The sequence below is a fragment of the Bombus fervidus genome, chromosome 4 (assembly GCF_041682495.2).
Source record: "Bombus fervidus isolate BK054 chromosome 4, iyBomFerv1, whole genome shotgun sequence".
NCBI classification, from domain to species: Eukaryota; Metazoa; Arthropoda; class Insecta; order Hymenoptera; family Apidae; genus Bombus; species Bombus fervidus.
Genome location: NC_091520.1, coordinates 16,909,358 through 16,933,014, shown reverse-complemented (window position 1 = coordinate 16,933,014; position 23,657 = coordinate 16,909,358). Strand labels below are relative to the sequence as shown.

General features: G+C 26.8%; 7 protein-coding genes and 2 long non-coding RNA genes across 14 annotated transcripts in view; 5 read left to right on the top strand and 4 right to left on the bottom strand.

Moving 5' to 3' along the window:
* Positions 1–191: 191 nt before the first annotated feature.
* Positions 192–3,840, bottom strand: Akirin (akirin). Its single transcript, XM_072001876.1, has 5 exons — positions 3,317–3,840; positions 2,608–2,807; positions 2,376–2,538; positions 2,226–2,285; positions 192–2,103 (listed from the first exon to the last, which is right to left on the bottom strand). Exons 1-4 carry the CDS (start codon positions 3,492–3,494, stop codon positions 2,275–2,277), a joined length of 552 nt encoding a protein of 183 aa, XP_071857977.1. The 5' UTR covers positions 3,495–3,840; the 3' UTR covers positions 192–2,103; positions 2,226–2,274.
* LOC139986494 (uncharacterized) lies at positions 755–2,728 on the top strand. The gene is made up of 2 exons (XR_011799645.1): positions 755–900; positions 2,279–2,728. It is a non-coding gene; the product is annotated as an uncharacterized lncRNA (long non-coding RNA).
* Positions 3,841–4,472: 632 nt separating the features above from the next.
* On the top strand, positions 4,473–6,172 carry Apt1 (Acyl-protein thioesterase 1). 2 transcript variants are annotated; one of them, XM_072001872.1, is made up of 7 exons: positions 4,473–4,666; positions 5,018–5,049; positions 5,123–5,188; positions 5,315–5,362; positions 5,472–5,718; positions 5,794–5,958; positions 6,045–6,172. In XM_072001872.1, the coding sequence occupies exons 1-7, from the start codon at positions 4,613–4,615 to the stop codon at positions 6,090–6,092; spliced, it is 660 nt and encodes a 219-aa protein (XP_071857973.1). In that variant the 5' UTR covers positions 4,473–4,612; the 3' UTR covers positions 6,093–6,172. The 2 variants fall into 2 exon arrangements, with proteins under 2 accessions (XP_071857973.1, XP_071857974.1); XM_072001873.1 differs by lacking the exon at positions 4,473–4,666 and adding an exon at positions 4,679–4,780.
* A 653-nt stretch (positions 6,173–6,825) lies between these two features.
* LOC139986499 (uncharacterized) lies at positions 6,826–8,320 on the bottom strand. The gene is made up of 2 exons (XR_011799651.1): positions 7,961–8,320; positions 6,826–7,839 (listed from the first exon to the last, which is right to left on the bottom strand). It is a non-coding gene; the product is annotated as an uncharacterized lncRNA (long non-coding RNA).
* A 67-nt stretch (positions 8,321–8,387) lies between these two features.
* LOC139986481 (enoyl-CoA delta isomerase 2) lies at positions 8,388–10,278 on the top strand. The gene is made up of 6 exons (XM_072001864.1): positions 8,388–8,584; positions 8,873–9,045; positions 9,131–9,251; positions 9,346–9,435; positions 9,498–9,638; positions 9,716–10,278. Exons 1-6 carry the CDS (start codon positions 8,474–8,476, stop codon positions 9,869–9,871), a joined length of 792 nt encoding a protein of 263 aa, XP_071857965.1. The 5' UTR covers positions 8,388–8,473; the 3' UTR covers positions 9,872–10,278.
* Positions 9,895–13,324, bottom strand: LOC139986443 (DNA repair and recombination protein RAD54B). Its single transcript, XM_072001781.1, has 10 exons — positions 12,883–13,324; positions 12,711–12,810; positions 12,538–12,630; positions 12,342–12,471; positions 11,686–12,254; positions 10,818–11,568; positions 10,585–10,744; positions 10,382–10,508; positions 10,077–10,301; positions 9,895–10,006 (listed from the first exon to the last, which is right to left on the bottom strand). Exons 1-10 carry the CDS (start codon positions 13,161–13,163, stop codon positions 9,932–9,934), a joined length of 2,511 nt encoding a protein of 836 aa, XP_071857882.1. The 5' UTR covers positions 13,164–13,324; the 3' UTR covers positions 9,895–9,931.
* A 268-nt stretch (positions 13,325–13,592) lies between these two features.
* On the top strand, positions 13,593–15,557 carry Bc10 (BLCAP apoptosis inducing factor bc10). Its single transcript, XM_072001886.1, has 2 exons — positions 13,593–13,745; positions 13,825–15,557. Exon 2 carries the CDS (start codon positions 13,885–13,887, stop codon positions 14,125–14,127), a length of 243 nt encoding a protein of 80 aa, XP_071857987.1. The 5' UTR covers positions 13,593–13,745; positions 13,825–13,884; the 3' UTR covers positions 14,128–15,557.
* Positions 15,558–15,648: 91 nt separating this feature from the next.
* The window catches only part of LOC139986491 (small ribosomal subunit protein eS10), a 30,439-nt gene continuing 22,430 nt past the window's right edge, over positions 15,649–23,657 (bottom strand). The window contains exons 1-3 of one of the 3 annotated variants that reach the window (XM_072001881.1): positions 16,824–16,913; positions 16,120–16,264; positions 15,649–16,024 (exon numbers count right to left, since the gene is read on the bottom strand). In XM_072001881.1, coding sequence (XP_071857982.1) covers positions 15,689–16,024; positions 16,120–16,263 — 480 coding nt within the window. In that variant the 5' untranslated portion in view covers position 16,264; positions 16,824–16,913 and the 3' untranslated portion in view covers positions 15,649–15,688. Of the gene's footprint in view, positions 16,025–16,119; positions 16,267–16,757; positions 16,914–23,657 lie in introns of those variants that run through there. The other 2 variants (XM_072001880.1, XM_072001882.1) reach the window with 2 other exon arrangements.
* Positions 17,701–22,670, top strand: Cds (CDP-diacylglycerol synthase). Of its 3 annotated transcripts, none has more exons than XM_072002401.1 (11): positions 17,701–17,966; positions 18,657–18,772; positions 19,624–19,748; positions 19,880–19,976; positions 20,053–20,229; positions 20,604–20,806; positions 20,884–21,040; positions 21,126–21,278; positions 21,344–21,475; positions 21,562–21,696; positions 22,038–22,670. In XM_072002401.1, the coding sequence occupies exons 2-11, from the start codon at positions 18,704–18,706 to the stop codon at positions 22,125–22,127; spliced, it is 1,338 nt and encodes a 445-aa protein (XP_071858502.1). In that variant the 5' UTR covers positions 17,701–17,966; positions 18,657–18,703; the 3' UTR covers positions 22,128–22,670. The 3 variants fall into 3 exon arrangements, with proteins under 3 accessions (XP_071858502.1, XP_071858501.1, XP_071858500.1); XM_072002400.1 differs by having other exon boundaries at positions 18,420–18,772; XM_072002399.1 differs by having other exon boundaries at positions 18,267–18,772.

Genomic DNA, 23,657 nt, shown 5'->3' with positions numbered 1-23,657 from the left:
TTACACATATTGTGGAACTGATTCAGTAGTTCATGTACCTTCAACTAGAAAACATGGTCAAGTCCATCAGTAATGTGAATTTATTTCATAATATATGAAATATTTTTTAAATTAATTTAATAAAAAAGTAGTATGTGCAGCTACATATATTCAGTTAATTTAAAAAGGCTAAAATAAAGGAGCACACGTGATCAGTCTTATATTTATATTTATTTCAATAATAAGTGCTTACATAATGTAATATGGAGGTATTTTAAATGAAATTAAATTCCTTGAATTCATAAGGAATCTCATCGGTATATTTTCACAAAATTTTTCTTAATGGTAAACAATATTTTTCTGAAGTAGATATTACTTATTATTGACAATTAGAACCACTTATATTCCTTCCTTTTTTCACATTCAGCAATCAACAAACACTTGACATATCATGTATATTGTTGTATGAAAGTATGAACACTAATATTGTGTTCCCAAATTGTTCTGGTAACTAAAAGACACCTTTTTGGGAATGAATAAGGCAATTCTTAATGCCCCCTTTCAAAATGTGATTTTACAGGTAGGGAATTAAAATTTTGTCAATATATAAATGTTAGGTAGTAATAAAAATAAATCATAACATGGTCACAGTAATTCTTTTGGCTAAATACTTCTTCATGCCTAATGGTTTTTAAAATGAGTGAATGTCATCTTATAACAAAACAAAATGCATGCAGCAACCAAGAAAGCCTCATTCATATTACATTTAAACTTTTTTTTTAAATACCAAAAAAAGCAAGGAAACGCGAAATATGATATAAAAATGAAGGGTTATAAACTAAAAATTTAAAAATCGATAACATTAGATAATATATAGTAGAATTATCGCGATAAACATGTCTAATAACAGGCACAATAAAGGTATACGTATTATATATCCATTATTTACTGCTTTATTATGCTAAAGAAAGTCGTTGCTACCAGGGAACAGAAATATTTGCGAAATTTTATGAAATCTTTATTTCAAATATCCATTTTTGACAATATGTTCGTACAATGCTACATACTATACCTTATCTTGAATTCTTTACAAATTTTTATATTTGTATTTTAAACAAGATGATGTTTTTGCTAAAAAAAAGCTAACACATAATAAAAACTCAACAAAATTTAAGTAATCATGACAAATCAATAATCTATTCATGAATAATTTATTTGAGATTTCAAAGATTAATTCTTAATCTCAAAAAGGAACAAAATATTATTGATAATTTAGTTCTACAAGTTATGTACGTCATTTAAGTTCGAACACATCCATATTTGGGGAAATGTTGCTTACATTGAAAATTTACATATGCAATAAATCATACACACAAAAACAAATATTTCATATCGCAATGGTTAAAATAAGATTTTCAAAATACATTGCGTATATTTATCTTATATTTTACAAAAATTAAATATAACTAAGATTCAACGAAAACAACTTTCCCCAATAGATATATGTTTTAATTATGTAATCTCTCTTCATATGCACAGTACTTTCTGCCAAAAACCTCAATATACAGTTTTATGTTTGCATTACAAGAGTATTCGCATATGGTTGAGCAATACCTAATACATGTATTATTAAATTAACAAGGAATTATTTGCATCATTGCTTGTCATTTCTTAACACATGTTGTTAAAATGTGCAAGAAATGAACATTTTTTTTAAATCTATTTTTAATCAGTTACGTGATATTACAGAACCCTGTGCAAGTCAAGTTCTTGACTCCAAGCATAGTCATGCACTGTATACAACTCCTACATGTATTCATGTTTGTACATAACTAAAATCTCGTTACAGTTCCCTGATACCAGCGCATTTCTAACATCGGCCAGTACAAATATTGTTAGTTTCAATAGTATACACTGTAGATTTTTGTAGTATGATTGCTGTTTACTGCAAATCTACTAAACTTACATCACTAATTTTTTTCTTTTTTCTTTTTTTTGTTTTTACCAGAAACATTTTTCTCAATGTAAGTCGTAGTTTGAATTCTTTAAAGTTGTTCTTGAACAAGGTGGTGCTGCATACCTCGATTTAAATTTCAAGCAAAATTTTTCTCACATGGTAGAAATCTATAATAATAAAAAAAAACTAATAGAGAAGCTTACTAAACTTGTTAAGAAATGAAACAATTCTTTTACATAATTGATATCAGGAATATGATTCAATCTGATGTTAACATTATATATCTCACCTAATATTCTTCACAGAAACATAGTATCCTTACAAATAAGAATCTTGTTTTAGGATAGATCTGAAACATTACACAAAATTAATATGAAATATATTTCAAAATATAAGGAAAATATTCTCAGAGATCAACAAATTAATCAATATTACTTACAACTTGGCGCAGCTGCAGATTCAAATCTCTTTTGTATCTGATCATAGGTAAATTTAACAAAAGCATCATATTGCTCAGAAAGCTTCATATTTAAGATATGATCATATTCTTCTCGAATCTGTGTCTCCTGCTCTTTAAGCATTCGTTCACAAATCAATCCCACCTATAAAATCATTTAATTGATCAGACTTCCTGTTTGATAAACTAATTAAAGTTTTAAGTTATAAGTAACCTGTCTGAATGTAAATAAAGGTTTCTCTTTTCCACTAGGGTTATAACTACATGAATTTGAACCACAAGCAGATGGACTTGAAGGACTGGCAGGACCTTCCATGTCTGAAGAATCACCAGTATTGTTTTGAGGACTAAAATGCAATTGTTTGCGCCGATGCAGTCTCCGGATCTCTTCTCTTATATTGGCAGCCATCTTTTCTATATACAAAAAGATTATTTTTATTCAAAATATTGTATTTTTCTAGCGATCTCTAAAGCAATATAATTTTTAAGGTAACTCTAAACAATAAATGTACTTTTTAGAAGTTATGTCAAAATATCAATAATTTATAACAAAAATTAATTACTGGGATGAAGCAATCAAAAAATGCTAGGAATATGGTAAATTTAAACATAAATATTACAACTTTTAAGTGTTTTATTTTAATAATTGACCTATAATATCACAAAACCAAATAATTTCTAAAAACATGAACGTTTATAAATAAGGAGAAAAGGGGAGTTGATTCTCCATGTCCGTTACTACATTACCATATGATTTACGCATCTTCCCCTACCTAAACGCCGCACCTTCCCTCCCCCTTTTAAACGTCGTGAATTCAAGTTTTAAATCGCTGATACGATTTAACTATCCTTTCTCTGTCGTATCGTGGTAAGAAAGAATGAAATAGAAAAAAGAAAAATGGCCGTAACTTATAAGTAATTACCAGGCGTCAGTTTATGGGTTACTTCGCCAAAAGGCGAAGGATTCTGTGGCCTGGAATTAGCTTGAGTGGATGTACCGGGGGAAACACACATTGGTACACATCTTCGTCGTTTACTAGGACGACCATGACTATGTACCGGGTCGAACTCCAAAGATCTCTTTAGAGTGGCGCAGGCCATTTCTCTCCTTTACCGTCCTGTTCACAACTGACACTCAGATTATGGGCTTAGCCCGCGAGCTACGATGATTATGCCGAAAAATACAGCAAAACCACCGTATACGCGCACTGCCTGAGTAGTTTCTTTAACTGCACTCTAATTCTTCTATCTTCCTTCGTGTCGATCCCCTCGGATTTCTTCGTATTCTGACTAGGCTGCACCAAAACAAACACTGCGGTAAAACAATATGGCTGGCAACCACGGTTTGTCGGCTAGGAACGACCACGGAACGAATGTCTCAACCATTAAAGCACCATCTTTTCACTGGTCACTACTTGCATTCCGAAATGTATACGTCGCAGACTCAACTAACTTGAGACTCTTCGATTCTGATTGGTCAATATGTTGCATGGTGGCGTCTCTTTGCATTTCCTTCTTCTGATGTATTTTAATTGAAATTCAAAAATCAAAGATTCGGCTGCTTCTAACATATAAATTGTTTTCCTCAAAGTACAATAGCTTTGATATATGTTTTCTTTTATAAATCCACAGCTTCCATAAGAATTAACTAATATTTTGGGAGGAATTATTTTTTTTCTAGAGACAGGAATCTTTAAGTTTATTCAAATGGAAAATGCATTTGGAAAATTGCAACAATATTTATGGAATTTTCTTCCTATTCAATTTGCACAGAGATTTTAGTTTCTTTTCAATATAATCAGTGGTTCGTTTAAGAAAAGGATTTTAATTGTAACACTTCTAGGAAATGTATATTCTTTGACAGCTATACATACATTGTTATGAATATTAATCTGTAATTATTTGACAATTTCAAACGATTTATGAAGGATAGTTTACAGAAAATTAGATATTTTACCACGTCATTGATGATAATAAAGTATTTTGTAATTATGCTTTGACAATGGGCAATTTTTCAGGTTTGCGTAATAATTTAGATTTTCATTTAAAAGCAGATTCGTAAAGCATGCGCATAACTTTTGTCCACCCCTCTCTTTTCGCTTTAGGGAATTTCAAGCAGTGTCAAGAAGAATCTTCCGCCATTCTATATTTACGATTTTTACCGAATTGCTATACGTTTTATCCGTTTTCTTGCAGCCCGTCCAAAAAAGCGAGGAATAATGACAACAGTGAATCCTGTGGTGATAGCAGCTACGGCCAGACATACAGCAACAGTAAGCGGAAAATCTCTTCAAGATGTCTCTTTTTTGGTTATGCCAGGCGCAAAGTGATTTTTAATTAACCATAAGTTAATTATTCTTGACATAATTTTATCATACAAACTCTAAGTATGTGTTTGATATTTTTATAACTCTAGGTTTCTTTTATATTTGAGATTTGAATTATTTTTTTAAATTAAAATCTATCAGTATCAAAAATAATTTTCAAAAAATTAATACTTTAGTTTTAAATACTTTTATTCAATAAATACGCACATGGTTTGAAAAAGTAGAAGAAATTAATAATATACGTTTTTATAGCTGATTTTATTATTTCTATATAGTATAATTTTATTTTTATTTCAGCTTATATTTTTCCATGGATTGGGTGATACAGGGTAAATAGCAATTTTTATGATTATATAATATATCAATTTTATAATCTCTTAATTTATTTAATGTATTTTATAGTCATGGTTGGGCTAGCTCAATGGGAGCAGTAAGATCTCCTCACATTAAAGTTATTTGTCCAACTGCGTATGTATAATTGATATAAAAATAACACTATATGACTCAATAAGAGCTCTTAGTAATTTTATCTAAGTATCTTTTTTTTAACTTTTATCTAGGTAGTAAATATATCATTTAGCTTTATCATTTTAGGCCTACAATGCCAGTAACATTAAATGCAGGGTTTAGAATGCCTTCTTGGTAAGTAAGTAATATGTAATATAATAAATTAATTTACAATTCTTATTAATCATATAAACTTATATAATAATTCATTAATAATAAATAATATGTATATCAATAAATGTAGGTTTGATTTACGATCTTTGGAACCAAGTGGGCCTGAAGATGAAGAAGGTATTCGCAGAGCTGCAGAAATGGTACATTCTTTAATTGCAGAAGAAGTTGCAGCAGGAATACCCACAAAACGTATTGTTCTTGGAGGTTTTAGTCAGGGTGGTGCTCTTGCTATATATAGTGCTCTTACATTTCCAGAACCTTTAGCTGGTGTTATAGCTTTATCAGCTTGGCTTCCTTTGCATCAAAAATTCCCTGCTGTGTGTATATTCACACTACGTTCATGCTTAATATTTTACAATATCATAACATTTATAACATTATATATCTTATAGGATGCAATAGGAAATAAAAATACTCCACTACTGCAATGTCATGGTGATTGTGATCCAATAGTGCCATACAGATGGGGTCAATTGACTGCATCAGTTCTAAAACAATTTATGACACAAACAGAATTCAAAACATATAGAGGGATGATGCATGCGTCTTGTGATGAGGTAAGCAGCATCTTAGCTTTCATAAAATTTTTGTATTGTAATTATTTCATATAATAATCATCTTCAAATAATAATCACTTCCACAGGAAATGCGCGACATGAAGAAATTCATTGAAAAAGTTTTGAAGCCGTAATAGTTTAACTAAATATATTAATATTTTAAACATTAAACTTATTACTTTACTGTTCTTTATTAAAAATTAATTACTTCCAACTTTTTCACTGTTACTTAATTCTAGCGCTTGGTGAAGGAGTAAAAACAGCAGTAGGTGGAGTGTTGTAGGTGGAAATGTTTTTAATCTTAAAAAAAGAAAGCAAGCAGAAATAGCAATGAATTTATCATTTGTGTAAATTATATCTGAATGAACTACTTCTGTTTTATGATACCAAAGTTACTATTGTAATATTCCCAGTTTCTAATTTTACAAAACGAATTAACAATCACAAGATTCTTATATCTAATTCTAAATGCTTTAATATATATAGAAGATAATAATATTAAGGTGTAGCAAATTGTTTTAAATGAATTTCTTTTTATAGAATTGTAATTTTTTTAATTTGCATTGTGCACTTTGTATAATGTTAAATAATTTTTAATTCAAACACTTTCTATCTTTCTGATAGAAAAAATTCATTAGTTATTTCCGGATAAAGCTTCCTCTTCTTAATGGATATAATAATATCCAATAGTTTAATTTTATTGCGTTTACGTTTAATTAAAACGTTTAAAAGCCTTAAGTTATAGAAGCATTTAAATATTCTTTATAAAAGTAAATATATATACATATATTCATTTACGTTTCATGTAAGTTATATATAATGTACAAATACACTGCTATTTATGAAATAATAATTTTTGTAGAAATATCTAGGGACAGTAATATGGCCATGTAATCTGTGATTACAAAATATAATTTTGAAATCAGTGAACTCTGTAATTTTTAGTATGTGCAAGTGCTAGTCGTGAAGAAATATATATGTCAAATATGATAACATTGTGAACATGTGTATAGTGCAGAAGTACTATCTTTATAGGTCTCATATTTTAGGTTTACCGAAATGGTACTATTAAGAATAAAAAGAATTGCGATTATAATCAGTTACAAAACAAGTATTTAACTGAAAAGCAATACTAGCTGTGTAATAAAAAGTAAGGATCATCATTTGTAACATTTACTTGTATTATTAAAACAGAATGGATCATACTTGTTAAACAGCTACTTTTCTTCTTTGATATTTATTTAAGAACGTATAATATAAATATTGTAAATATAAAATTAGTTGTCTTATGTCGTACCATCTTTATGTGTCTAAGATAATCTTTTCATTTGAAAACTTTGCTGTATATATTATTACTGCAGAATAATAAATTTTTTGATTTGTGTAAATTGTTTGAAAACATATATTTCACTAACAATATTAAATCAAATAACTTATTGTTATCTATAAAACACACTGAAATATGAAACAGATATATTCAAGATTTTTAAATTTATCTTTATGGATATTTTATATAATTTCATAACTTATTTATATTATTAACAGAGAGAGAAATTGATAAGATTCGATTTTCCGGTATCAACAAAAATACTGTTGCATTTTTACACAACGTTGGAGAAAATTCCTGGTGCTCAGGAACATCATATAATTACAGACAGATATTATACAAGTTATACCTTGTCGGAAGAATTACGGAAACTGAAATATCATTTGACCGGGACAATCCTAACAAATATGAAGAATTTGCCAAATCTTATAAAGAAACCAAAATTTTATAACAAATCCATAATAGCATACCGGGAAGGCAATACTTAGCTTTAGCACTGAAAGACAGGACGGTTGTGACATGTCTAACCGATTGGTATAATCCAGGATTGACTCCTATAAAAATAATTTTACGAGATAGAGTTGCCGTTAAAGTGAAAAACCCAATGCTATAATAAACTACATAATATATATGGGTAGCGTTGATCGTGCCAACCAATATGCCTCATCAACATACTGTCTCTTAAGGAAATCCTTGAAATGGTTGTGAAAAGTATTTTTTTAGAGCCTAGAAATAGATATAAATGGAAAACTATATGTCATTTTAAAAAGAATTAGGAAGGATTGTAGGATCTACTCTCAATGAAATGAGTCCAGCAAAAGACACCAGACAACATATTACTGCAATACGTGTCCCGACAAGCCGGCAATTGCTATATAAAATATCGTACTAAACAATAGTACAGACACTATATATTTAAGAAATTTTCCTCTTTGAGAAGTAAATATACATGAAAATGAAAAATATAAAAGTTTTATAATTAATTCTAAGTTAGAGATAAGGAATTCACTAAACGTGCTGCGGAATGTCTCGAATTGTTAATTTATTCGAGATAAAAAAGACCTTGAAGGTCCTAAGGTTAACTTAATGCGTACAACTGTATCGTAAACATTCGCTGTACATAATATCATTAAAGTTGGTTCATTAATGAAAAAGTTATTTCTCAAACCTTATTCTGAATAACTACACATGCTTATAATGGATAATAAAAATTTATCCGATATTTTATGTTCGGTGGATAACGGAATACTAAACATTAAATTAAATCGACCAGAAAAAAGAAATGCTATTACTATTTCTGTAAGTAACCATTAAAATTTAGTATTAAAATTTAATTTATTATTACAAATTTTGTGTAGAGATTAGAGTATATATTACAATAACATGTAATGGTGCAAAAGTTAGATTTTTAGATCTTACATAAAGAGCGAAATTAAATGTAATTTTTAAAATAGTAATTTTATTCAGCAGTTATTACATAATATATAATTAATGTCTAGTTTGTAATTTATCAGTACAATAATGTATATTTACATATAAAAAGTTTCATTAATAATGCTGCTATTAAACTTGTCCTTCATGTGTTAGATGTACAAAGATTTAATAAAAATTCTACATGAATCTATTCAAGATAGTACCATATATATAGTCATCTTAACTGGCAATGGAAGTTTTTTCAGTAGTGGCAATGATTTTAAATCTTTATTAACAAGCCAAGATGAAGATGATTTTGATATCAAAAGTATAATTAATGTCTTGAAGTAAGTATTTGTAAACATGTTAATCTTTAATGCTTTAATATCACAAACTTAAATTTTAATAAAAATCTATTAAATAATTTTTCAGGGAATTTGTAGAAATGTTAATTAGATATCCTAAACTTTTAATAGCTATTATAAATGGTCCTGCAATTGGAATTGCAGTAACAATTCTTCCATTATTTGACATTGTATATGCAGCAGATACTGTAAATAATTTTTAGTTATATATTATTAGTCTCCATTGTAGTTCATTATGTTCATTAAATTATGCTTAATCTGTAGTTATTTATTATCTTATAGGCTTATTTTGAAACACCATTTACAAGATTAGGCCTTAGTGCAGAAGGATGTTCTACATATACATTTCCTAATATATTTGGGAAGTCTAAGGTATTTAAAATTGTGAACTTATTATATTTGTGATTAAATTACAATTCTTAAACAATTTTTAGGCTAGTGAAATGTTATATTTAGGATATAAAATGAGTGCACTTGAAGCTAAACACTATGGTTTCGTTAATGAAGTATACAAATATCAAAATTTAGATGAAGTTTGGACATATTTAAAAAAGTTGACTAAACTTTCATTAGAGGTATACTTTGATCTAATCTGTTTTACGTAAAATGCAAGATACTGATACAACTATTTCAAATAAATGTCTTCTTTCAGTCTATATTGGCAATTAAATGTTTAATTAACAGATGGAATCAGGACATTTTATTGAAAGTTAATGAAGAAGAAACGACTAAACTTATAAAACTTTTACAATCTCCTAAATGCATAGAAAGATTAATAAGTGTTATATTACATAAAAGCAAACTTTAAGTATTTAATTTTACATTTACCTATTTCATGATATGAAATATAAATATTTGTTTTATCATTTCAATCTGTCCTATTTACTACAGAATTTTTAAATATAAAAGTTATATTGTCAGATACTTCTGATAGCATAATTTCCTACAAAATATTTAAAAATAATTATTAATTTAATGTCTAGTTTTAATATTCAGTATTAAATTATTCTTACTTGAATTATTTTATCCGAAATTGGTTGTTGGTAATGTTCCCATTTCAAAAGCTGGTTTATGGTGAAATTTGATTTTAAAGTTTTATCTCCTAGAAATTGATAACCTGTAGCACCTTTTTGATGTAATTTTTCTGATGTTTCCTCTGATTTTTTATAGCCATTGCAAGAACACTTCATTAAATCATGCGTTAAACAATTCGTATTTACTGTTAATGTAAATAAATCCTACAGATATTACAAATATTATAAATTATTTGATACTGCTTCAAAATGTATAATGTTTAAAATACATAAATAAAATAAACCTTTAATTCACTCATAGACAACTTAAAAGAAGACAAAGGATTTAGGTCTACCACAGTTTCACTTAAACTTGCTTTGCTAATTTGTCTTTGAAATATTTTTTCTTCAATAGTACCAGTTGTTAATAATCTACAAGTTTTATTTATATTGTTATAAGAATATCTGTAACATGTAGATATTTATTTCTAACTTAAAATATCCAAACCGTAATATGTAAACATCTTTTTTTTGACCATCCCTCCAAATTCTTGCCATAGCTTGTGAATCAGATGCTGGATTCCAGTCTGAATCAAATAATATAAGTCGAGATGCACCAGGTAAATTTAATCCAACTCCACCAGCTTTTGCACTTAATAAAAATACTTCTAAAATAGTTGTATAAACATTCAGAAAATGTTAGGTGACTGTTAAATTAAAAATAGTATAGATTATACTAACTACTGTTATCACTGGTTGAATTAAACCGTTCTATAATCTTAGATCTTGTATTACTTGTTGTACTACCATCTAATCTAAGAAATTGTAAGCCTTCTCTATTACAAACAGTTTCTAATATATCAAGTGTTTGTGTATAATATGAAACCAATACTAATTTTTCTTCCGTTTTTTTTAAATTTCTCAATAATGTTTGTACAATTGAAATTTTTCCACAGTATACTGTTTTTGTACTATCTCTTATATTAGAAGTTTTATGTATACATTTTGAATCAATACAGAAAAGCTCAGTTTTCTCATTATAAAATAATTCTGGGTGATTACAAATCTTTTTTAGAGCTGTTATTACTGCTAAATGTGGTATGTTATTATTTGATAGACTTTTATTGAACCATGAATCCGTAACTTGAGAATATAAATCTTGTTGCTCGATCGATAAACGGCAAAATATAATTAATTCATGCTTAGAAGGTAAGTACTTATTAATTGTTTCTTGTGTACGACGTAATATAAAACATTTAGTTTTTTCACGTAATTCATTAGCTCTTTCAGTTCCAAGAGATACAACATGGTCTGGTGCAGTAGGGCATTGTGATGCAACAATAGGTTTTCCGTAATAATTTTTAAATTCAGAATTGCTGCCTAATATAGTAGGGTTTACAAAATCAATCAAAGTAAAAAATTCTTGCAAATCATTTTGTATTGGAGTTCCAGTCAAAAGAATTCTTCTTTTACACTTCAAGTTATATAAAATCTAGGAAAATATAATATATTAAAATTTTATATATCTCACATACTTTATAGTATTAAACATACATATAATCATATATTAGTTATTGTTTCTTTCTAAATTAAAATTAAATATTGATACCTTTGCTGCTTTTATATCATTATTTTTTAATCTATGTCCTTCATCACATATGATTAAATTAAAAGGTATTTCTTTAATTTCTTGTTCACATCTGGTAAGCATATCATAACTAATAATCATAACCGAGTTTCTTATATGTTTTCTGAAATCTTTTGACTTGTTTTTGGCATCTACAACATAGGGAGATATCCTATGGAAACCCAACCAATGCTTAAACTCTTTATTCCAATTGTTACACAAACAACTAGGAGTTACTATTAATATATATTTTAATATTGGATATCCATATGGTCCTTTCTTTAACAATGTCCAAATAATTGTAATGCATTGTAATGTTTTACCAAGCCCCATTTCATCAGCCAAAATTGCTCCAAAATAATTAGGTACCTTTAAGCCCATAATACATTCATATAGAAATACAATACCATGACGTTGATGTGGTCTAAGTACATTTACTAAACAGGTATCTACAAATACTTCTGTTTCATTTTCTGACATATCATGATTTACCCAACTTTTTGAAATATTTACAGATGGCATTACCAATGGACAGCATCTCAATTTCAGTTCTTTAATAAGACACGAAGATTAATATATTTTATACATCATAAAATTTAGTTTCATAATGTACCTTTATTCATTTTAGTACATCATACCTTTACATAATGGCTCTAAAGGAAGATATGGATTAGAACTTGAAGTTTTCAACTTCTTTATGGGCGGTTCTGAAACTTTTTCTAAGATAGATTTATTGGGCACGTATTTGGATGTTGCTCTGTCAATTATCTATAAATATTTTAATATCAGTGATTCAAATAAGCAAATTATTAATATAAATACATTCATTTTTACCTCAATTTCTTTATTATCTATGTACATTCTAAAGCCTTCTATCAAAACTTCTGGATTAATTGTAGTTTTATGAATAACACTGCCTTCTATATCCTGTTTAATGCAGAAATATATAGCTTGTTTATAACTTTAATAAAAAAATCTTTTATATACAGTTTGTACAAATATATCACCTTTAAGACCGCATGTTTTCCTGTAACTTCCAATGTTCCATCATTTTCCCATCTTTTATGTTTTCTCATAGACTTTTTACCAATTACTACATTAAAGATACTAGAGAAGGGAATAATCAAATTATTAAAAATAAAATTACTATTTAAATGAATTAAAAATTTATGTACATACGCTGTATTACTATCAGTAATAATGGATAAACCTTCTTTAACAATAATTGTATTATTTCCTTTTCCCTTAATTGAAGCACTGTCTTCCCGTTTCTCTTCCTTATGATTGATAACAGGTTTTTTAAATAAATTAAGAATTTTTTTAGTGCTTCTAATAAAAGTTTGCCCTGAATTTTCTGTTAAAACATTGGTATTTTCTAAACTTTTTTCAGATTTAGCACACACTGGCTGTTGATATTTCAAAGTTGGTTTCAAACTTTTATTTAAATTATTGCAATACATTTTAGATGCTTGTATAACACATTATAATATTTTATATTTGAAATACTTTATAACTGAAATATACAACATAACGCGCACTAGTTACAGATTAATTAAAGTTACAAATATTAAAATTTGCTTCTCTCAGAATGCTATTATTCTGACAGTGCTTACTTTTAGTACTATTTGGTATTCCCGCGTAAGAGAATAATAGTAATTTTTAAATTAATACTATGAAGCAAACTTGTCATCTCAATTTCATTTCTAGTGTCAGGATAAAAGACAGCAGAACATAACATAATATAATAAATAATAAATATATTTATTATTAACGAATATGAAGTCAGATGGTAATAAAATAATTCTCTAAATAATTTTTTTCATTTTGCAAGATAATGTAAAGGTTGTTTTCATGAAAACAACAGTAAAGTAAACTGCTGTTAGTCATATTGTATGTTCCTATCTGATTTGTAGATGTGTGTAATCTCATATTTGGAAAAATTTAGATTGGAAATATTTGTACCTACTAGCATGAGTATAGTTAAATCGTTTCAAATTTGAAGGACGAGATGTTTCGAGAACATTATGGTGCTTCCAAATAAGGTATGCAAAAATCGTAGTGCGTGTAAAAAGCGAATTTACGAATAAACTGAGAGAAAATAATTTATATACTTCTTTTCAGAAGTTTCGCCACAGATGAAACAACTAGTTTAAATACATCTCTAACAACAAAGTAAAGAGGATGTATTGCCTACAGTGGCTAATTCCAGTGCTCCTGATACCAAAACCAGTAAATCCAACACTGCTGCAAACGCATGTCATGTTTATGGCACTTTATCTAATTGGATTCTTCCTAGAACGAAAACCATGCACTGTTTGTAGTTTAGTATTTCTTCTTGCAGTTTTCCTAATTTGTTATAGTGGCATTGGTAATTGTTTCCTTTGGAGTACAAATTGTGATACAGTGAGATGTGACAATAGCTAAGGTTATTAGAACGTTCATCCTAGGTTAAAAAATTGCCTCCACTTTTATTTCTTTTTGAAGAATATGTCTAATTAATTCATCAATAACAACATAACCTATTCATAGAATTCATATGTATTACATATACATGATTCTTATTAATTGTATGCAAATATGATTTTATGGTTTTAATCATAACTTTTATAGATGTTACACATGATATATATATTTGTAATGTACATATGTACATGAATATGTACATGTATGCTTACAATACCATGTATTTATACATAAAGAAGATAAATACATACAAACTTGCTAGGTCACAGAAAGTTTGCATGAAATTAAGAAACTTCCAAGTGTAAAATTATGACAATTCAATATTATAGAATTAAGATACATCTTTTTGTATATATAACTAAGTTTAATTCCATTTAATTTAATCCTATTAATTGATTGTACACTGTGTAACATTATTATTTTATTTAAAGATGTTCTTTTTCTTATAAATTGTATACTCAAAAAATTAATGTTTTTGCAATTTCTTCAATTTGGTTAAACGTATAAGAAACTGTTCTTTAAATAAAATTCACTATTCAACTAGATATAAATGTCAAATTTAGGAACATCAAACACTTTGAAATATAATATCATTCATTATGAATGTTAAATTAAAATTTTGAGCTTAATTATTGTTTATATATTATTCTAAATAAATAATTCAGCAGTACAATTGGTAATTATTGAATGAAGAAACTAAGGGTATTATAATATAATATTAAATATATATAAACACAAACAAATATGACAAGCGATAGAAATATATATTGCGCTAAGACATAAAGTTTAAGTTAGTTCATTTTAACATTTATCTAAAGCATCAATTTAATGTAAAATTTGTTAATGGTGATTTATAACACCTATTTATTTTTTGAATCATAGCGAATATGGGAAATGAACAAAATATATATGATGTGCTTGTTATAAATATACCTTTCCATTAAATGTAGGTATTAGTATTTCATCATAGAAATGAAGAAAGTAGAAGACATTGATGCAATAATCGAAAAGAGCTTGAAAAATTTTGCATTGAAAGATAAAAAAGCTATGAAACAAAAAGCAACATCATACTGCCAGTATATATTAAAACCATTTCTCAAAAAAATTCTGAAAACTAATTGAAGAAGAGTTACAAAATTTTTGATGAAATTCTTGTTTTAGCACAAATATATATCTACAATGTTTCCTATTCTAACTTTGGTTTTGTCAAAAATGATATATTTATTTCGCAAACTTATAATTTCAATATTTTGTAATTGTATAACAGTTGCCTACTGTTTGCTTCCAGTTATGACTTTACATGTTAATAACAAATTTAATTATACAATTTGTAAGTAAATGTACAATTTTATAATGCGACATAAAATAAAATAAAAGATTATTATGATAAACATGTTTTATCTTGATCTTTACTTATTAATCCCTAAAACTTGTGTTTTGAAATTATTATTCAAAATGTAAGGATAATTAAAATAACAATGCTTGTATATTACGAAATGTTTATTTATTTTACATTAAAATATTATTGTGGTTTACCACGACCGAAACCACCGCGGAATTCAACATCTCCAGTACCAGCGCCAACATCAGCTTTTTTATCACCAGGACCAGCTGGGCCTCCAGGACCTCGTCTATATCCAGCACGATCTTCTGTGGGTCTAGATGCTTCACTTCTTGCACCTGTTGTAGGTCTAGGCCTTGTAGTTTCTGACCTAGTTTGCCTTTTGAGTGTAGAAGGTACTATTTCAGGTGGTAAATGTAAGTATCCACGTAAATATTCAATGCCTTCATTTGTTAAATACCAGTAAAAATGTCTCCATGCAAACTGTTCTTTGACATATCCTTTCGATTTCAAAGACTGAAAAAATAAATAAGAGATATAGATTTTAATAATATAACAAATTAAATCATATCGAGTATCCAATATAAAATTATATTGCGTGTAATTATTACCTGCATAGCCTTAATAACTTGAAGATTTGGAATACATTCCAATTCTGGATGTTTTGGTGCATGATAATCTTTTTTTGCAACCATAACACCTTCTTTAAAAAGGTACTCATAAATTGCAACACGATTCTTTTTTGGCATCAACATTCTAAAAATAATAAAAAGATAATTAAAAACTAGTTACTGTGAACTTAATGATATAATTATTTTAGACCAAAAATAAGGAGGAATTAATAGTCTATATTCTGTGAACAATATGTTATAAAGTGAAAGAAATGTGTAGCTAGAAAAATATATATGAATAAAAAAAGACTAAGAACTGTTTAATTTATCACAGACAAACAATTTGAGAGGTTAGCTTTGATACGAAGTTTTGACGCTTATCTCTCACGTGTTAGAAGTAATTTTAATGTGTTCCTTTTATCATAAAAAAACCATGTCTTTTATTCCAAATCATAGAAGGTATTGACATTATAAATTAGTATTTTAGTTTTAATTAGTATTTATTGAAATTAGAGAAAGACAAACATTATTTTAGGTTATCATTATAACCTCAATATTGTTTGTTACGATAAGGAATAAAAACACAAATCATATAACAATTTTTCAATTTGTCACAGAGTAAATAATTTAACAAATCTCCTATTTTTTGTTTAAATTGAAAATTAAAAGCGATTAAGATAGATATTTAGAGAAATCTAACATACTTGACGCTTCAACAGCAACGTTCTGTCGGAAAGAAAAATTTCAGGCGTTGGATATTTCGCATGCACAAATCGATATATCGTGATGTATCGAGATTAACCGGAAATAGCGAACATATAATGGAAACATTTAAATTTATTTAAATTTATTTTTATATTAAAAATATAATTCTCATGCGACATTATAAACTTTTATTTTGTCTTATAAATTACATATGTATCACGTAAAATTTAATATTTGAATCTGCTCTTCGAATTCGAAAAATGTAACTTTATTGTATGAAGGAATATATATAAACATATTTAATGTACACAATGCAAATTCTAGATATTTATTAGTAATTAAATGCTGAAATATTTTTTCTGTTTGTTGAAATTATTTTATAGATTGAAATTTTTAATTAAGTGTCTCGTCTAGCATATTTAAGAATTTTTAAGAAGCCATTTTTTAATAGCTTTAGCTATTAATAAAAGCACCGCATTAATAAAGTCGCCTATGAAGTTACAAAACAATAAAATGTTAGAAATAAGAAAAATGAAGTACGTTTTAAACTATAAAAAAATAACATTTTAAAGCTGGTCTATAAGACTGTATATTGTATAAGTAGTTTAAATACTCCGAAATAGAAATAGAAATTATAAAGTTTTCATGTTAGTTTAAAAATATGTATAAACTGTATTCAATTGTATCATTTATATATGTATATACGTATCGCTACTTCGCTTTGATGATAGCACAACTCAAAAAGTTTCATATTTACTTTTATTGTAGATCTACATCATATAGAAGGTCTACATCGTGTTTCTATTTTTATCATGTAAATTATAATTCCATCGGTTTTACGTCAGAGGAAAAAATTATTACTTATGCCGCTATCAGTCTGGCTTTAGTTTTAATTTTACTGTCTCACCTTCAGTTGTTTTGTAACATTACAAGTGGAAAGTTGTACTGCTTTCATAAATAGTGACATATCTTGTGTTAAGTCAGCCTTATAGTGTCGTTGAAATAATTCATGAAAATTTCTTTGAAAATTTTAAAATCTCTTTCCTCTAAAGTTAACTTTTTTTGGGTTATGCCACGATCAAAGTAAACGAGCGATGTATTCTAGTGTACATATCAGTGCGGTTAAATCATTTAAATTAAATGTAATCTAAAAATTTCATCTTTGTATTTCTTGTACCATAAGAATTTTTATATTTTCTTACTATCAATTTTTCTCTTTCTTTATTTAAAATATATGTAGCATTTCGTTCTACAGCTTTTATTTCCTGGATTTATTATATAATTGTTTTAATGATAGGAAAAGATCCGAATAAAAAAATAACTACTTAGTCAATTTTGTAATATTCAAATAAATAGCAATATCTCGCAGATGCGCAGAATTCACTCTACTCTGATTGCCATATTGTTTTGGCTTCGTCTATGCTTTCGGTTTTCGGTTCCAGATCTGTTTATATGATCATGGTTAAAACTAACAAAATACTACAAGTCTAGCGTACCTAATCAATATTACGATCTATTTATTAAATTATTATTCGAAAAAGATACATTTTTTGTTTTTAATGGTGATATACGATATGAACATAGCTTTTCTACAGGATATTATAAACAAAACATTAGATCCCATGTAGTTTTTTTTATTATTGATTTTCCGAAGAGACTCGAAATAAACCGAATATCAACGATGATTATACCGTGCGCGAACCTGTCAATTTGATTTGCGCAAGTATGATCGGTGCCTGTCACATCCGCTCCTTCTAATTAAATATTTAAACGCATAAATATGCAATTATATTGCATAAATCAGTGGTTACAGTGCTATTTTTTGTTTTAAGTTTTTGTATCTGTACTATATATTATAAATCTTTAAACGTAGTAAAAAATGTCGGAAATTCGTAAAAGAACAATCGGAGATACATCGCCAGAAACGCGGGATGTCAGTGATGATCAGGTAAATACAAATATATATTTCTTATTTTCCAAAGTTTCGTTGTAGCATTGTAATAAGTTCCTTTTTCCACTTGATCAACGTCTTCGATTATTAAGCCTGATTGACTGCCATTTGACCTTTCCCTTTCGTAATATATATGTATTAAACTAAATTGAATGATAACTATGACAGTTACTAATACTAAATCACATGGTCCAAACTGATACGCTGTTATAATTTTTACAATCTATATAACTATAATACTTACTATATCTATTTTATTGTGTATTCTATATAAATATTTGTTGAAATTTTTTTATTGCATCATGCTTGTATTAATAGATTAATAAGTAAGATTTATAAACGAAATTTTGTATACAAATTATATTTTGTAGCATATTTTAATAAAAAAACAAATAGATGAAATAAAATGTATAGTTCAAGAAATAAACAATATAATAGGAGATAAAAAGAATACTTTCATACATCATAAATGTATAGAAATATTTATTTTATATGTCTTATCATATTACTTTTACTCTTTTATATAAGTGATATTAAATTAAGATATAATTCTTTATATGTGTTGTATATGGATTACATATATTTCATAGATTAAATATTTTTTTATATGATTGTTTCTAGTAGCCAATGTTAAAAACTATGGTTTTTCGAGACATAATTTGTAATATAATTTCTCCTAACCCAAAAATGTGAAGATTATTATATAGTTCTAACTATACAAATTATTTTGGAAGTAAAGTATTTTTAATTTTAATCACATAGTGAAGTGAATAATTTAGATATTTTGTAATTAATATTATATTTTCCACAGAATTATTAACAAATAATTTGGTTTATATGTCTTATAGAAAGAAGATGTGGAATCTGAAGATGATGCAAAGTTGGAAGTTGAGGAATTGGCTAAAGCCATACCACAAGGAACAAATCATACTCCTCACATATTGGATTCAGCTCTTTCTGGCTTATCCGATCGGTAAAGTTTTTTAAAATAATAATTTAATTGATACGTAACAAAATATATTAAATAACAACATATTAGTTTGGAATATTAATATAAAATATTTACATAAATGTTCAGGTTTAAAAAATAAAATATTTTTATAGCTGGAGGAATTGGGTAATTAGGAGTATTTTTACCTTGTTTATGATTGTTGGCTTTTGCGGTATTATTTATATTGGACCATTAGCACTGATGGCTACAGTAAGTCTACGATACTAGTTTTATAAATATATATTTATTTAAAAATTTCAAGGTATGTTTTTTCATTCTTTTCCAGACATTAATTGTTCAAGTGAAATGTTTCCAAGAGATCATTAACATTGGGTATGCAGTTTATAGAATTCATGGTTTACCTTGGTTCAGATCTTTATCATGGTATTTCTTAATTACTTCCAATTACTTCTTTTATGGAGAAAATTTAATGGACTATTTTGCTGTAGTAATTAACCGTACAGTAAGTATAATGTCAATCTAATGAAACTTAATTTAACTTAATATCTTTAAGATGCTTATCAGTGTATGATTAAATTTAATTAGAATTTTTATGAACACATCTAGCATTGATATAAAATCAATAAATAGAGCTTTCTGAAGCATTATCTTTATATGCTTTATATGGCTTCTAGTTCTTTTTTTGAGGTTTCCCCCAGAAATTTAATTATGTACTAAATTTATGTTAATGTGATATTATCTCAAATACATGACATTGAAAAGTACCTATATATATGATTAGATTTGAATAACTTATAAACTAATATGTTCATAAAGTTCAAAATTCTATTCATATCCATATTTAAATTATAAATCTATAATATTTTTTATTTACAGGAATATTTACGTGTACTTGTTACATATCATCGTTTTATTTCCTTTTGTCTATATATTGTTGGTTTTGTATGGTTCGTACTATCACTTGTAAAAAAGTATTATATGAAACAATTTTCCTTATTTGCTTGGACTCATGTTGCTCTCCTTATTGTTGTAACTCAAAGTTATCTTATAATTCAGAATATTTTTGAGGGCTTGATATGGTAAGTTTATGTAAGTTAATATCTTTTCTATATTTTAGTAATTATATTCTATGGTAATATGTGACTGTTTGGTATAGGTTCATTGTTCCAGTTAGTATGATAGTGATAAATGATGTAATGGCGTATATGTTTGGGTTTTTCTTTGGTAAAACGCCTTTGATTAAACTATCACCAAAAAAGACTTGGGAAGGTTTTATAGGTGGTGGTATTTCAACAGTTTTGCTTGGTTTACTGGTAAATTTATGTTTAAACTGTTAGATTAAATATTACATATTATTAAATCTTTTAAACATATAAATTTTCATAAAATACATTTCAGGTATCATACATCATGTGTCAGTATCGTTACTTTGTTTGCCCTATAGAATATAGTGAAGCTTTAGGACGAATGACTATGGATTGTGAACCATCTTCTTTGTTTCAACCTCAAGAATATATTTTGCCTAATAGTTTGCAAGTTGTATGGAAAATGGTAATATATTTATACAATCAAAAATAATAATTTTTATAAAAATAAATGACAATCTTTTTTTATAGTTTAGTGGAAAGCCCACCATAACTCTGTATCCCTTTTTACTTCATTCATTATCAATGTCAGTATTTAGTTCTGTAATCGGACCATTTGGAGGCTTTTTTGCTAGCGGTTTTAAGAGAGCATTCAAAATTAAGGTAATTTGCCAAGTTACATTTTTCTCGTTTTTTCTTTTTAGTAGCAACAAATTGTGCAATAACTTTATTTTATATGTTTGCTGTAGGACTTTGGAGATGTTATTCCTGGTCATGGAGGAATAATGGATAGATTTGACTGTCAGTATTTAATGGCAACATTTGTAAATGTCTATATATCTTCATTTATCCAAACTGCTTCACCTCAAAAACTTCTGCAGCAGGTAAATATGATAATTTCTTAATCATTTTTATTATTTTCTTTAATAATTTGGTTAAGAAAATTATATATATTTATTGTTATGTAAATTTAATTAATATTTCATAGTATTTTTCCAATATTTCAACTAAATATAGGTATAATTAAAAATAAGCTTATAGAATTAGATATACATACAACATAAAAATTTCTCATCAACAAGTTAGTTTTTATAGAAATACTTTGCCAATATATATCAGTTTTATAAATATAAATGTAATATATACTTATAATGTTTTTGTTTTCTAAATCTATCCGCAAATTTAATTGTTATATTGCATATATGAAATTCTTTTATTATTGCAGGTTTATAACTTAAAACCAGAGCAGCAGCTGCAGTTGTTCCAAACTTTAAAAGATTCCTTACAAAACAGAGGTTTATTGAATGTCTATTGATGTTCCAGTATTAACAGTAATTATTAATAATTAATTACTTTGAAATAGTGAAAGGTGTTAGGAATATTATTTCTAACATTTATTTTGATATTGCGTAATGTTTGCGCAAACAGCATTAATAATATTAATGACAATGCATATGTTATACAAATAACATGAACAATATTAGTCGCAAAGTATCCTAAATTGAATTATATAACGATAAAATTTATTTTATAATTAGAAGCTAAGAAACATGCAACATTTGTAGTTCTTTTGCATTCCGCGTCAAGCAGTCCATTTTCTACCAAAAATTTTTATTAAACTTTAATGATGATAGAAATTTGATTACATGTTTCTTTCATAATAATTAAACCAAAGAACATTAAGCATACTGTATCTCATAGAAAACAAACTTCCAATTTCTTATAAATATTTGAGAAGTTTATTAAATATTTTTTAAATGTTTTTCTTTAATAAATTCTAATATAATAATGACTTTACCAATACACATAAATTTTATGTAAATGTTTACTCAAGATTAGATATACATACTTAAATCAATCAGATCTCAATATATTTATATATTTTTAAATCCTTATTGTGCATTTAGTAATTGTAGTATTAGATGTGAATCTCATAAAGGTTTTTTCATGCATATAATTTGAGGTAATAGATGGCATTCGACGGCTTATTTTATTTGAGAAAACAGTAATTCTACTATTAATTGTTATATAAAATATTTCTTTAATTGTTATCAACTATACATATATTGAAAACCTTTGATGACAAATCACAATAGATTTTAACATTTTTATTAGAACCAGTGCCATGCCATCATGATACTTTGTTGTATTAGCTATGAAACATTTGCAAAGAATATAATCTAAATAAAATAAAATATGTTATTAGTATTCTCTTGTTGAATTGTTTCAAATACTTTTGTATACAACAATTATTGAATATCATGGCACTGAATGTTACTTTATTTTAATTGTACATAGAATTTTGTATAAAAAAGATAGAGTTTATTTCTTATATCTTCAATTTTACTACAAATAAAAATTAAATGGAAATGTAACAATTTTTCACAGTTAGTATCCTTTTAATATTTTATTTATTACTTATTTCATATTAATAAGATTAATGTATAAAGTAAAATATAAAATGTGCAGAACTTGAAAGTTTTGATTGAATTAAAATACTGCGTACTACAAAATATTATTTCAAATTATTTTACACTATAATTAAAATTGTGCCAATAATTCGTACAAGTAAATGAATCTTATACTTGTGTAATTATTTAAAAGATAACAATATGGCACAACTAGTAACATTGTTGTGTGATTACATTACATTTCCAGTTGAATGTTTGCATATATTTTACATGATTAGCTTACATATACTTTGTAGAAAATTATACAATGTACCTAACTCTAATTAAATATTTGTATTTTCTTTTATCGCTAGATGTTTATATATTGTCTCAATATTGGAAATAGGATGTTAAAGTAACTTATATGTGTATAAAAATTAAAAACAAACAATAAT

Bases quoted from the DNA above. Each gene is read 5' to 3' on its own strand.
- Cds (XM_072002401.1), top strand. From the start codon at position 18,704: ATGTCGGAAATTCGTAAAAGAACAATCGGAGATACATCGCCAGAAACG. The intron at 18,773-19,623 runs GTAAATACAAAT...TATGTCTTATAG, and splicing joins GGGATGTCAGTGATGATCAG to AAAGAAGATGTGGAATCTGA. The intron at 19,749-19,879 runs GTAAAGTTTTTT...ATATTTTTATAG, and splicing joins CTTTCTGGCTTATCCGATCG to CTGGAGGAATTGGGTAATTA.
- LOC139986481 (XM_072001864.1), top strand. From the start codon at position 8,474: ATGCTTATAATGGATAATAAAAATTTATCCGATATTTTATGTTCGGTG. The intron at 9,046-9,130 runs GTAAGTATTTGT...ATAATTTTTCAG, and splicing joins AGTATAATTAATGTCTTGAA to GGAATTTGTAGAAATGTTAA. The intron at 9,639-9,715 runs GTATACTTTGAT...GTCTTCTTTCAG, and splicing joins TGACTAAACTTTCATTAGAG to TCTATATTGGCAATTAAATG.
- Apt1 (XM_072001872.1), top strand. From the start codon at position 4,613: ATGACAACAGTGAATCCTGTGGTGATAGCAGCTACGGCCAGACATACA. The intron at 5,050-5,122 runs GTAAATAGCAAT...TGTATTTTATAG, and splicing joins CATGGATTGGGTGATACAGG to TCATGGTTGGGCTAGCTCAA. The intron at 5,189-5,314 runs GTATGTATAATT...TTATCATTTTAG, and splicing joins AAAGTTATTTGTCCAACTGC to GCCTACAATGCCAGTAACAT.
- LOC139986443 (XM_072001781.1), bottom strand. From the start codon at position 13,163: ATGTATTGCAATAATTTAAATAAAAGTTTGAAACCAACTTTGAAATAT. The intron at 12,255-12,341 runs GTATGATGTACT...GTCTTATTAAAG, and splicing joins TTTAGAGCCATTATGTAAAG to AACTGAAATTGAGATGCTGT. The intron at 10,509-10,584 runs GTTTGGATATTT...TAAAACTTGTAG, and splicing joins AAAGATGTTTACATATTACG to ATTATTAACAACTGGTACTA.
- Akirin (XM_072001876.1), bottom strand. From the start codon at position 3,494: ATGGCCTGCGCCACTCTAAAGAGATCTTTGGAGTTCGACCCGGTACAT. The intron at 2,808-3,316 runs GTAATTACTTAT...TTTTGTATATAG, and splicing joins AACCCATAAACTGACGCCTG to AAAAGATGGCTGCCAATATA. The intron at 2,539-2,607 runs GTTACTTATAAC...ATGATTTTATAG, and splicing joins CTTTATTTACATTCAGACAG to GTGGGATTGATTTGTGAACG.
- Bc10 (XM_072001886.1), top strand. From the start codon at position 13,885: ATGTATTGCCTACAGTGGCTAATTCCAGTGCTCCTGATACCAAAACCA.